Source organism: Manacus candei, unplaced genomic scaffold (genome assembly GCF_025592945.1).
Source record: "Manacus candei isolate 608988 ecotype Guabito, Panama unplaced genomic scaffold, ASM2559294v1 h1tg000088l, whole genome shotgun sequence".
NCBI lineage: Eukaryota > Metazoa > Chordata > Aves > Passeriformes > Pipridae > Manacus > Manacus candei.
The window spans coordinates 7,838,124-7,851,835 of record NW_026138136.1 but is presented as its reverse complement, the minus strand read 5'-3'; the positions used below and the strand labels follow the sequence as shown (position 1 = coordinate 7,851,835).

Genomic DNA, 13,712 nt, shown 5'->3' with positions numbered 1-13,712 from the left:
TATAGATAAGAGCCGCAGTTTGGCCCTGCTACTAAACAGAAAATATTTAGCCTCCCTCATTCATCTGAGATTCTTTCATCCAAACAACTATGAGCATCTTTCTTTTATCTCCTTTCGTTTCCTTAGCAACATGCAAGGACACTCCAGAGAAGCAGTGTTAGGCAACACCTTCAGTCTAGGCTTTCATGAAGCTTTCTAACTTTCATCAGCTCTGATGAGCAGTTTAATAGTAGGCAATTTCGAGCATACTAACTCACGTGTCTTTGTCTCCAGCAAGGAGATATTACAAAAAGCAAGTCAGCTTATACTCTGTCACTACTACCTCAGCAAGAAGACAGCTTCATTACCAACTAACTACTACCAACAACATTTATACATTAAGTCTCTGAAGTATAGCACTTCCTTATGTTCAGCCACTGATTCCCTACCTAGATCAATGAAATTGCCTCCTGTATTGTGAGCTCCTTTTTGTGTTTGAGTACCCAGTCCCATGTAACCAAAGCAAAGATCCAGATTGTAATGATTTCTTTCCAGTTTGAAGCAATAAGGTGCCATTTATTGACAAGACAGTGTTGTTTGCTGCATTGCTGCTATCTCCCTTCTTCAAGACATTCATAGTACAATTGAAAACTAATTGGAAGCAAGGAAATCAGTGGATGTTCAACAGGAATCTTCATAACAATATTTTTATCTTTATAATCCTGTTTGCATTCTATTGTGCAGGTCCATCTGCCATCCCTGGCTTCCTGAAATCAATGGCTAAATCCATAGCTAAAATCAATAGCGAGTAATCACCTCAGCAATTTTTAGGTAGCTATTGGGAAGACAGCCAAAAATCCCATTAAGCAAGTTAGAGAACACCGTTCTTTCCCTGAGTCATCAAAATTAATATAATGAGTGGTTATGCTTCTAAAAGCATTAGTGTAACTAGCTCAGAGTCATATGGCCACCACTGCAAAGGCATTCTTAGTTGGAATTAACAAATGCTGTATTTCCATTTTCTGTGGCCCAGATGAAAAAAAGCTGCACATGCCACTTGCAAAACTGAATGACTGTTTTGCAAGGAAGTAAAAAGAAACTGATGAAAAAAGAAGAAAGGATTAAATTTGAAGAACAACAAAGATCTCTTGCTTAATAACTTTCTATGAAAATTTATTTCACATAGATTAAATGAATTAGAAAGTATCCCTCCTCATTGCTTAACAGCTACCCACTTTCTCCTGTAGAGATATGGTATGAATTTCCAAAAAAGTACTGGCAGCTACCATCAGGCTCTGATCAGTAGTCTGATCCAATTGACCTGGTAGCAACTTCCCTGTGCCTGTGAAATGCTGTAGCTCCTTTTCAACCCCACTTTTCTAATTCTCATTTTGTTATTGCACTAATTCCACACCTATACACCATATGTACAGTGAGCTGGAGCTGATCTACTAGTGAAACCAAGAGTATTATCTAAGACACAAACAGCAAGTATTTCAAGAAATCTACCCACTTCAGGTATTGCATGGTCCCTTTTATCATGTAACGATTAGCAGTGATATGAATATGTATTGAACCAGCTGTGTGTATATAGAAATGTATCCGCCACTTGATATCTGAAGATTTGCCAGTATTTAACATATCTTCTCTCTACTCCTGTGAGGTTAGAATAAGTGGGGAAGACAGACATTGAATCCCTCAAGGTGACACTGAAAGCCTATAGCAGAAGTCAGGCATTTCACCTGGCCATTGCCAGGTCCTGGCTATGTATCTACGTCCAGCTGAAACAACTCATTAAGACAGTACCTAAGGAAAAGGAAGGTCTTAAGTGAACATCATGACACTGAAGCAGAGAAAGTGTACTTTCAGTATGAAAGTGCTTTCAGAGCTGGCTGTCACCATGTTATTTACCTAGAATAACTACTTTTATGTGCACTTCCCAACCTGCCTCACATCACTTTGTCCCATGTTACTTTTGTTTTTAGACCTGTCCAAATACAAACAGATGGAATAACTTCTACCTGCACATACTGCTCTGTTTCTTCCCTGGTTACTCCTCTACCATACAACACTGTTTGAGGCTGCTTGTTCAACTCTTCCGCTACCTTGGATGTCTGGAATCCTCTTTGGTTCTCTTTTCCTGCCCAAACTGGTGTCTCTTTCTTTGCCCAGTCCATGTAATAACAGACTTGAGTTGCACTGTGAGAAATTTAGGTTAATTGCTAGGAAATATTTTGTAGTACTGAATATAGCTGAATTCCAGAACTGAATTGCCTCTGGAGGCTGCAGGAAAATTCAAGTAAAGATGACCATGCAGCCCTAAGATCTATTTTTCCCCCTCCATATCTTCTCAAAACAAAAGGGATGAATTCAGCTTGGATGCTAAGCTGCTTACAAGGCAATTCACTAACATAGGATGCTTTGGATACAGAAGGATAAATGGGGTTAAAAACAAAACAAAATTTCTTTTGTTTATTGGAGGAATCTCATTCTGGTTTTGTCCTCTTCTTATACTCCTAGCATGTACTGAGGGCAGAAAGAGGTTACCAGGGAACAGAAGTTGTCACAGTGAGTGGCTGGATGTAAGTGATTCAGGGCCACACATTCTGATGGAATACACTGATCTTCACTTCAGAATGATAGAAAGCAAAGGAAGGAATGGAAAAAAACCAACGGTGTGTCATTGAGTTGATCCTTCCATTAATTTAAGGGCGATTGAGATAGAGAAAGGTGAGTGAGACAGCAGGCATATGCCATAATAAGAGCAGTCATCAAATTGCATTATGGATTTATGCTGAAGGGACACACACTAGAACTTATCTGCTGAGAAAGGTTGATTTTTTTTTCTTTTAATTGAGAAATGGGTGAAGAAAGTAAGTTCAAAGCCTAGACCTCCCTTCCCTCTGTCTGGATTGATGAGAGTGAGCCAGGACATGCTAATGTAGGCTCCTAGACAAAACTGATTATAATCTTTGTGAGCAGGGTTCTCAGTCTAGAGAGGCAAAACTCATTCATATGCAACACTGCAGAAGAGTCTTCCTTAGGCAAACCAAAATGTTTACACTCTCTATCTTTGGCAGCTGATTCCTGTTTTAGCAGCTTGTCTATCACACACAAGTGTGAAGTGGTAGGCAAGAAGGCTGAGACTGCTAATGGACTGATGCTCATTCCCTTCCTGACAGGATTTTTAGGAGACATGCAAGCATATATACATATACCAAGACACTTTTGCAGGTGAGCCAATCACAGCAAGTTACTCCTACTTAGGTTCAGGCTCCAAGTAAAGGAGGCAGTATGAAAAAACAGAACATGTATGGGTGCTGGTAATCCACAGATGAAATGTGAAATTATGACCATTTTTCAAAAGGCAGCTATGATGGTTTCCTGACTTTTTAAAGCCTGTTAGGTACAGGAGGAGAAAAAAAATATTATCTCCGAACACCAGAGCGAAAAAAGAAAAAGTTTGATAAGGGAAGGGCTATTTTTCACTTGGGGTAGAAAACACTGAACTGGAAGGTGTGACTGGTTAAGAGCTCTCCAGTGCATGCAATTCAACAAATGTTTCAGGTGAAATTCCATCTGCCCATCTGTGCCTCTTACCCCCTTCCCCTTTTCCAGCTTCCATACTTAATTTACAGAACAAAATGTGAAAGGATTATAAAATTACTCTGCAATTATCTACTGAATGTACAAAGAATATTTCACAGGTCTCTGTTCCCTATCAAAGAGAAAAGTTTTATGAATAATATTAGCACAAAAGGTGCTAATAGCAGACATGGTGGTTTGTTTTTTTTTTACATCTGCAAATGGAAGAGAACATTCAACAACATTTTCACTTTGACCCAATTTATAAGAAATCTACTTTTTGTATGTGTGTATGATTGATGTTTCAAATCAATGTTGTTTCCTTACACCTCTTTGGCATTCCAACCAGGCTGGAATCTTGTAGAGTCCTGTGCAAGGTTTTGATAAAAAAGATGGCCAAGACGCAAACCGAAGCTGAGTCACTGCTGTCAGTGTTCCAGAGGTTGGAAGGATATGGGGATGTATAAACACATGACATTCATGTATGCTAAAGGCTGCAGACACTCATTGTTAATAAATGAGCTAATGATGATTCTGTGTGAAAAGTCTGCAGTATTAGCTCACCACCAAGCATATATGTAATGCCATTTTTTTGTGACATCACAAATCTCCTTTAGTATCTAGGTCTAGTTGCTTCTCTTTTTCTGGTAGCCTCACAGGGAAGCAGAAGACTGACAGTTTGCTGCTTTAATGTCAGCTCTGCTGCTTCCATCCTGTAGCACTGAGTTAGCTGAGGTCCTTCATCTCTAGCCCTGCACCTTCACACCTTTCCAAACCACCAGTCTCTCATCTGTCCACACTTCATTAGCAGCAAAAACTATAATGCTGGAGAATTATCTGTTCTTAGCTTGACAAGAATATATGAACAAGCCGTTTGGCAAAAAGGCCATCTTTATATCCTGGGCCTGTCAAGTATTCAATTTACCCCCTGTTCATAAGGGGCTTTTTGGTGCTGCAGTGCAAATAAACACATACCAAAATGACAGATGTGCTGCTGCAGAGGACAGGCAGCTTCTGTGAAAAGAATGCAGATGTCCTCCTAAGTAATTTCAAGAACAAATTACTACCAACAGTAGTCTATGAGACAACTTTACTGACGGAAATAATTTTCATCGGAATTATTTGGTGCAGCTCAAAGGAGGAAATTTAATGCAGTTTTAGTGCTCAAGACAAGAGGTTTATGGAAATTTAAAAACTGTAGTAGTTTTATTTCTAAATAAAGAAATGTTTAATGAAAAATCTGAAGAAAAACCAAAGCCTTGGAGTGACTATTGATGTTTAGAGTCTGCTAGTCCCTCTTCTTTAATTGTTTTAATTGTCATTTAGAGAAAAATAACTAAAGTAGTAATTAAACTGTCAGTTCAACCAATGATACACATAGTGTGCAATGCAAGTTTATTCCAGGTATAATATTCTAAAACAGTGTTACCCTTTATCAATAACAAAGGAACATTTAAAGGAAAAAGTAATAGCAATTCAACTAATTTCCATAATTATTTCAGTCCCACCCTATCACATCTTTACATCCAAATATTCTATATCATATATACTGGGACAAGAGGCTGTAAAAATTGCCACCACACCTAAGAGTGCAAGCATGGTATGGCTCTTTGTGTATCTCACTTTAATGAAATGCTTTCCTTTGATCTTCAGCTGCAATGGTGGTTTTACTAAAAGACGAATCTAAGATTGTGGCTCTTTCCTGTTGATGCAATTGACCCCATGTATGTGATTCAAGAATGTTTGTGTTTAGTGGCACAACCTTGTTAGCTATGGTAATTAAACCCTGATAACACTGAGAAATGGATTTCAACCACATGAGCAGGTAAGAATAGTTTTCCTCCCCATTGCTACACAGATGAAAGACATAATTTTTTCTCAGGTTTCGTTTTTCAACAGTAGTGTTAAATGTCATGTATTTCACTACACGCCTTTCACATCCTAAATATCTTGGGCTTAGTTCAGAGTTTTGAATATCATGCCAATTATGTAAATCTTGAGGCTTAAATGTAAGCTTGGTATCCTCTGAAGACAGTGTCTACTTATGAAGTCGTTCTTGCCAATCTCAAATGTTCCAAATAAACTGCTGCAAGCATAATATTTTCTCTGGAATCAGTTAGTCATATTGTCCTTTTCAAGCTACCAAATGTTAATGTCTAGTCACACTGTGCCTTATAATAGGCAATGGGCACATAACAATTGCTTGTCAGAAAGACAAATAGAACTGGTTTGATGCCTGGTTATAAGTAATTAATTATAGGTGGAATATCATCCATAAAGGAATAGGACATTCTGTCATTTCTCTTTTAATATACTAGCTGAAAAACAACCTGAGTCATTAATTGGTGTCCACTAGTATTAGGCATGTCAGAGAGAAACACCATCCGATTTTCCCTTCATTAAAAATTCCCAAAAATGTTTTCTGGGAGCCTTCTGAAACTGTGTTCTTCTAACTCCATCAGATTGCATTTGTAGACTACCCAGTAAATCCACATAAATGTGGAGACCACAGATGACCAAACTAGAGGACACTATTTCACTTCCAAAACATTCATGAAAGTAATGGATTTAACTTTGATTTGAATAAACCTATCTAATTTTAGAGATGCATACGGGTATAAAGATGGGATTGTATATTGTTATTTCAATGAAGCTTACTTTCTGATGTATGTATTTTCTTTGTAATCATAAAGAAGAAGTAGCAAAGATTTTTCTCCCTCATAAATTGTATAGGATGTCTATGAAAGAATTTCATTCCATAATAAAGACAATTATATATACATCACACATACTGTAGCTTGGGAAAGAATAATGCTGTTACTTGTTAATCTCTAAAAGTCATTAAATTGCACATTGTTTTAATTAAACAAAATAATCTAAAAGACACTGCATATGCCAGAAATTACAAGAACCTGGTGAACAGTACAGTTGAGATGATAGAGATCAATAAAGAAGCTTTTTATGAGCAGCCACTGCAGCAAACAGGCATAGTAGAGGCATAAGACTATAGAAGAATTTTTTCTTCAAGGGAACAGTTGAGTTTAAAAAAGTGAAACAGGGATGAGCCATTTTTACTAAAAAATTGTGAAAATCAGAACTCAAAATACAGTCTTTGGTTTTAACCAAAGAACAGAAGCAACATGAAAGCATTTTCCAAGTGTTTTACAAATGCAGTTATGTTAATATCTCCAGTCTTTTCGGAACATTACCATACATATTCAAGATTACCTAAATGGCTAATTCACTCCTAAAACATGGAATGCTTTGAAATGAAATGTGGCGAACATTTGTCACTGTTTGGTAGCATTTTCTGAAAAAAGCTGTATGTTAAGAAGAGCATCTTGAGTACTGTATATTTGCTCATCCCATGTTCATCAGGATGATAAATGCCTTAAAAAAAATGTAAAACTCCACACTGACAGGCTACCAAGTAACTGCTTCAATTCTGTTTTCCCTTGTGTATATAAGGATTTCTTCTTGTATTCTCATAGACGTCTCCATGTTCCATTCATTATCCCATTCTTCTCCTCTCTGGCAGAATAGTGTTAAATACCTTTTGCAGCACTCCCATTCTTTCCCCAATGGTCCAGAATTATCAGCTCCAGGAGTAATGCAGCTCTGCCACTACTGCTGGCAGAGGGGGGTAACTCCCGAGACAGATGTTATTGGCAGTTACTCAGTTATTGACAGTTTTTAAAAAATCAAGGCCATACACTTGAACTTGACTTGTGGGCTTATTCAATCATCAGCCAACGAAAAGAAAAGAAGAATTAAGCAAAACTAGAGCTCTGTGGTTTTTCTGACTTCCGCTGATGAACAAGTGAGCTACTCCATCCTACATGACCCACCGCCTACATGGTGCACAGCCATACACACAATTATGGTCATACACCATTACCTCTCTACTGAAGGGAGAAAAGTTTAATGAAGTTTTATCTCAAAGATACTTGGTATACCTGATGGATAAAGGCTAGAAAAAACTGCTGGGAAAGACAGCATTTAAGGATTTTTTGAGCTTGAATCTCACTCTTTACACTGATCATTTAACTTTATTTCATGCTTCCTCAGGAATATTACAAGAATGTAATTATCAGAACTGAAGGGAAAAGAGAACTCCTCTTTCATTGGTGACTGCAATATTCTGAGATATTTCACTTGTATGTCAAATTTCCAAGGCAGTCTCTTTATCAGCTTTTCCAGACTTGGTCTTCAATTCCCAATTTTGAGTACTCAAGAGAAGGGAGCCAACAAGAAATCAAACTGCCTAGTCAATATATCCTGTTAAAACAGCCCACTTCCAAACTTCCTACTTGTGGAGTATTAAATCTGTAAGATATTGCCTTTGGCTATTATGTACTTTTTATTGTACTAGCACCATTTATTGGATTTTATTTCTGCTGTAAAAATGGTGTGTATATATGGTGCAGAACTATGAAGAAACAAAACCAAAACCTCAGAAGGGAGTACTATAAATAAAATGTTTCTTTTAGGATAAAGAACAATATTGTGAATATGCTTAAAATACAATCATAACACTCAAGTTAAAACAAGAGAAAAACATACCTGTGAAAAGCCGAGCACTTCTCCGTTTTCATCGAGCACGTTAAAATTAATGATTGGACCCTGGACATCAGGACTGCTGAAGTCTGTATCACTGTAAATGTGAACTACAGGAGCCCCATTGGCATATTTTAAGTTAGAAAGCACAGTATAGGTATAGTGAGCTAATGTAAAGGTATGCTGTTTTATTTTCTCCATTCCACCTACAAAAGAAAAGTGCACATACATGTGAGATGCATTATTTTTAGGACAATGTAAAAATAGGATGGTTTTTCAGAATGGGGTTGCTGTAAGGTAATTAGCATGAAATTGGTAGGTTTGTGTTTCTTTAAATGCTTATACAATTTGCAAATGTTTCTTTCCTCATATAGAAGTTTCAGAAGTACTGTTGCACCAAGAATTTATCTATAATTAATCTACTGTAGAAAGCTAGAGTTACAATGAAATGAATTCACATTAATTACAAGATTTTTAGTTCCAGTCTATACATAAAACTAAGATATTTTGGCACAAATGAATTGAAAAGCAAGTTTTTCTCCAGATCTTACTCTGGAGATCATGGGAAGGAGACATCAATCCTAACACAGCACAGAAAGCAAACTGTTATGTCTAAGATAAAATAATAAAATTCTAAATGTAATGAAAAAGTAAAAATGTAATTCTACAAGGAATTTATTTGAATAATGAAGAATTATTCTTCCAAGACTGTACTTTTTTTTGTAGAAGAAAAAGGACATTGTAAATGCTTCATGGACTATACCCAGGCAATCTAGTTGCTCAAGAGAAACTTCGCAGAGAAGTTTTCACAGAACTTGGCCTGGAAAAAGCATAAAAAGGAAATATGTGGCTGGTTTTTATTTTGTTTTGTTTTTTTTTTCTTTGTTTTATTCCCGCTCTACTCTGAGTAGTTTGGAAAAGAGAATTGCAGAGAATTCCTGACATCTCTGCTCTCTGAGGAGAGGTTGTGTCTTTGCTAGATATCCCTGTTGAAGTGGCTTCTATGTACACTATGTATTGTGCTATGGTGGGCCTACATCATGTATAAAAAACAAAACAAAACAAAGAAACATTTCCTCAAAGACCTCTTGAAGTAGAACAGCATTTTTCTGGGTTTTAGACCCAGAGTATTTTCTGTAATGCTGAGCATCCTATTTGAGGCACATGAGTATTTCTGTAACTAAAAAGATGTTTGACATTTTATTTTACTTTTTTTTCTTTTTAAACTATAAATCTTACACTTACTTTTGTGCATGCCACTTTTATATCTGAGTATCTGAAAACTTCTAAAGTCTGATACAACCACCCTTCCTAATTTGTTTGTTGACTTTTGTGCCTTTATTCATAAAAAGACTGTGTTGTTTATGAATGTATATAAAGGAAAAAAAATCTTTCTCCAGATATACAGAAGAATTGCACTGGTGTCTGTTATTTCACTTTTCTTCGAGTTTCTGTATTATGTGTTATCTCCTTTAGATAAGCTAGAAGAGCAGACAGTAAAAGCATAGAAACAGACTAGATATAAGGTGGAAGTACATTCTTGGTGCTAAATAAAGAGGAATAAGATATTTAATGAGACACTAGCATGCAAAGCACTTGCAAGGAACCATGCCAGAAGCTAATCAGTACAATTTCTAGATGTTAGCCACAGTAAACTTGGCAAGCATCTCTAGAACATTTTGGTCTGAAAGATGATTTGTATTTTCAGAGTCTTTGAGAATAAAAGATAGCCTAGTCAGAGACGTCCTAGTCATTGTTTGGTAGAAGTTAAGAGTCTTGAAACAGTAAAAAGGAAAACCAAAACCACACACACACAAAAGTTATTTCTGAGCATTTGCCAGAAAGTAGATGTATTAAGAGAAGTCTCTGCCTTGTCAGTTTCTGAGACGTCTGTAATCTCCCGATTCAGAGCTTCTCCAAATTGTCAGGAATCTTTTAATGGAAGATTAAACTACCATCCTCATGATTTGCTGAAGAAATCTCTTATTCAGAAATTTCAGTCGCTCATTCACAGCAATCATCCTGCTGTCATTTCTATATTGTTTTCAGCTACTCTCCTTTAAAGTTGCTTAATCACATTTCCTTGTTCATTAGTGAGAAGCTGATGAGCCTTTTAATTATTTATTCTGACAAATTCAGATGCAATAGCCTGCAGTTGCTTTCCTGCCCTGTGATTGGAGAGAGGAAGCTGTGTTGCCAGGGTCCTGTATTTTTAAGTAGCAGAATAGGTTGTGATTAGGTCTGATGTCACAGAAAACCTTGTGGAATAACTCTCAACCATTTGAAGTTTGTTCTGATGGAAAAAGGGATATATTCAGAAAGTAGCTCTGATTTATTTTTATTTTGTTCAACAAAATTATCCATATTATGTCCTGCATAAATCCAGTGCTTACCTCATCTCCCTCTCCTATCTAGGTAAAAGAATCTGAGGAAGAGAAAATAAAAACCAGAACAAATCTTTGGTCTCTAACATGATCTAAGGACTTGCATTGTTGCATCTAGTCCCATATTTGGGGTGACAAATTAAAACTCATTTCTTGACTGAGCCTGTCTAAGTTAAATGTGAAAGTGATTTTCTGTATTATGTTTTACTTGGTATTTATTAGCTTATTGCGTTCCTGCATTTTATCTTCTCTCTGTACAGAACTCAGGTTCTATGAACAATTCCTTAACTCTGAACACTTAGAGACCCTTTCCTAGCTACATGTTTGGGAATAAAAGCAGTAGCACATCTTAAGCCTTTTGGAAGATTTACAGTTTGCAAAATCATTGATACATCATCTTGAGAAGGTGCTGAGAAGGACTCAAGTGCCCTGACGCCCTCTCGATTTATGGATTTTATTCCCTATCACTGCATTGTTTCATTAAGATGAGTTGCATGTAGTTGCTCCAAAAAATTATTTTAAAATTAAGAACAATTTATGCATTCTATAATTTGGATCAGAATTAATGTGATTTCTAAATTACACCAAATGAAGTCCATCTAATACCATTCATTGTATTTATGTGTGTTATATGTATAGGAACACATTCAGCACAAAGAATGCTCACAGTCCACAATCTGGACTCATTAATGACTTACTTCTTCCCATGGCAGAAATGTAAAGACTTCTCTGTTAAAAGGGAAACTCCTGCATTTCTGTTGATTAATATGCCCCTTATTAATTTTTCCCCACGTGTATGTTTTGACATTACATTAAGCCAGACACGATCATTTAATTAATTCTGCTTCCTAATAGCACCAAATTTTTTACACGGTTTGTTGCCACAATAAATGCCATATATTCTTACAGTGGCAAAGTCTTCGAGCAGAAGAGACTGACAAAGAAAACTTGTGCTTCTGTGTACTTGTACCCCCTGCCAAAGTATTCTAGCAAACCTATGGAGATGCTGTTAAACCTCCTGTTGCTGATGAATGTTTGCACACTACAGCATCCTGACAGGTTAGTGCCATCTCAGACCTACAATCCCATCCTATACCTCAGTTTGTATATTGTTATGGAAACTGTTATGTATACTGTTCCAGTATGGAAAATTCAGAGTGCCAGTGCACTGACTAACCCACAGACAAATTTACAGTGTCAGTTCTTCCATAGGACTTGCATGTGTGCAGATGCCTATCCACCAAGACTGTGGGACAGTTCAGCCATCTGGAAGAGAAGGGTAAGTTACGTCACATTTTCAACAGGGTGCAAACTGTGTGCATTCAAACTATGCACAATTGTCATCATGGTATTGTAAATCCACTGCTTGGCTTGTCTGGTGATAACATCTTGTATTTGCATTACCTCTAATCAGTGAAGAATGAGATAAACAGATGTCCAATAGGTATTCAGTAAAGAATGCCTTTCAGTTTTGCATTTTGAGTTGGCTTTGCATTATGTAAATGGTAAACATGTAATGGCATATCATCTCCTCTCTGAAAGAACCAGGATTCCAGCAGCCCAAATGTTCAAATGCTAGTTTTTCCTGAAAGAACTGTAGACAAATAGGCATATGTCAACATCTGTAAAAGATTTTGGATAAAGAGATTAAGATAAAGCAGATACTGAAACTGAGCCTCTAGAGTGAAAGCTCTGATGTTTAAGGTTTTCAGACTGTACTCAGAAACCTCTGTGATCTGCATTCCAATACATTTTTATCTCTCTTATTATGAAAAACTAAATACTGGAGATAAGAAAGAAGAGAGCCATAAATCAAACATACACTTATTGTTCTAACTTGCTGTGAAAAAACCACAGAAATCGAGGTTTAAGTGAACAAATTCTCTGTTACTCCAGTAAATCCACGTATATGTTTGGAAAAGAAAAAGATCAATCTGATTCACTATTCTTCAATATCACCTAACAGAAAGCAATGAGGCAGAGAAACGATGAGGTGAAATCATAGCAAACCAACCAACAGGAAGTGAAACCAAGATGTAGCCACCTTCTAATAGATCCCAAACAAGACAGATCACTCTGTGGGACCTGTGAGTTAATGTGCTAATGAAGCCATGGAACCTGGAAATCCTGCCAAACATTTGGAGCCCTTCCTTCACTTCCTCCAAGAAGCGTACATTAAGATTAATTTCTGAGCTTTTCTTTGTGTTCTTTTATGCGTAGAACTGAATGTCTCTGACTGAAATCTGTCATCTACTTACTGTTATTCTGCCCAAAAAAAGATTATCTCTTGAGGATGAACTTGGCAATCATAGCTTCATATATTTCCTTCGCAAATGCGAATGCTTTGGCTTAAAACCACACAAAACAATATTCTAAACTTTGCTTTTTTTTAGCAATCCTGTTTCAAACGAAACACTGCAAACATAAAAATGAAATATTCATAAGATGATCCAACAGCCCACCCCCAAAGTGCAACCCTGAAATGTTATAAATAGAATACAAGAAAAGGAAATAATGAGAAGAAAATATAATCAGCTTGATAAAAAACATTCATCACTCATCCTTTGTTATAGCTCCTACATTCATCAATAAAAATAATAAATTTACACATTCTTGGTGGGTTTTTCCCTCCTAAATTATGAAAATAGCTGTCCTAAGTCAGACCAAATCTTGCTACTGCCTGTCTCCCAGAGTAGGAGTAGCAGATGTCTAGAGGAAAAAATATATAAAAAATGTATGTAATTTCTATTGTAAGTTACCAAGGAATTAAAAAAAAATATAAACAAAACCACATGAAAATGAGCTCTCAGGTAGGCTAACAGCAATTAAACATTACTTTTAAAAACAGAACTAAGGGTAGAAGAATACCTCATGGAACTTCAGCATTAAAATTAATACACTAACATTTCCATAGAGTCAACAGAAAAAAGCTCTTGCAGTATTGGTCATTACCAAATCTCATTCACTAAAATTCAAAATAAAACACTGTAAATGGCTTATCACTCAATTCATAAAAATATCCATCATCTACACTCACAGAAAATGTGTAAGGCATGAACAGATTGCAAACCCATTGTTCACACTGACTCACATGACCAGTCCAATCAACTAGATCTATAAAACACACATCATAAACATTGGTTTGGGCAACACAAAGTGGGGTGAACCACGACCCTTCCTTCAGCTAAGGTGACTGCATGTGTGAGC

The 13,712-nt window shown here is 36.6% G+C and overlaps 1 protein-coding gene across 4 annotated transcripts in view; it reads right to left on the bottom strand.

Annotated features, from left to right (window-relative positions):
- The window catches only part of MOCOS (molybdenum cofactor sulfurase), a 211,389-nt gene that overhangs the window by 45,816 nt on the left and 151,861 nt on the right, over positions 1-13,712 (bottom strand). For all 4 annotated transcript variants that reach the window (XM_051812637.1, XM_051812639.1, XM_051812640.1 and 1 more), the window contains one exon: positions 8,128-8,327. In XM_051812637.1, the coding sequence (XP_051668597.1) occupies positions 8,128-8,327 (200 nt within the window). The remainder of the gene's footprint in view (positions 1-8,127; positions 8,328-13,712) is intronic.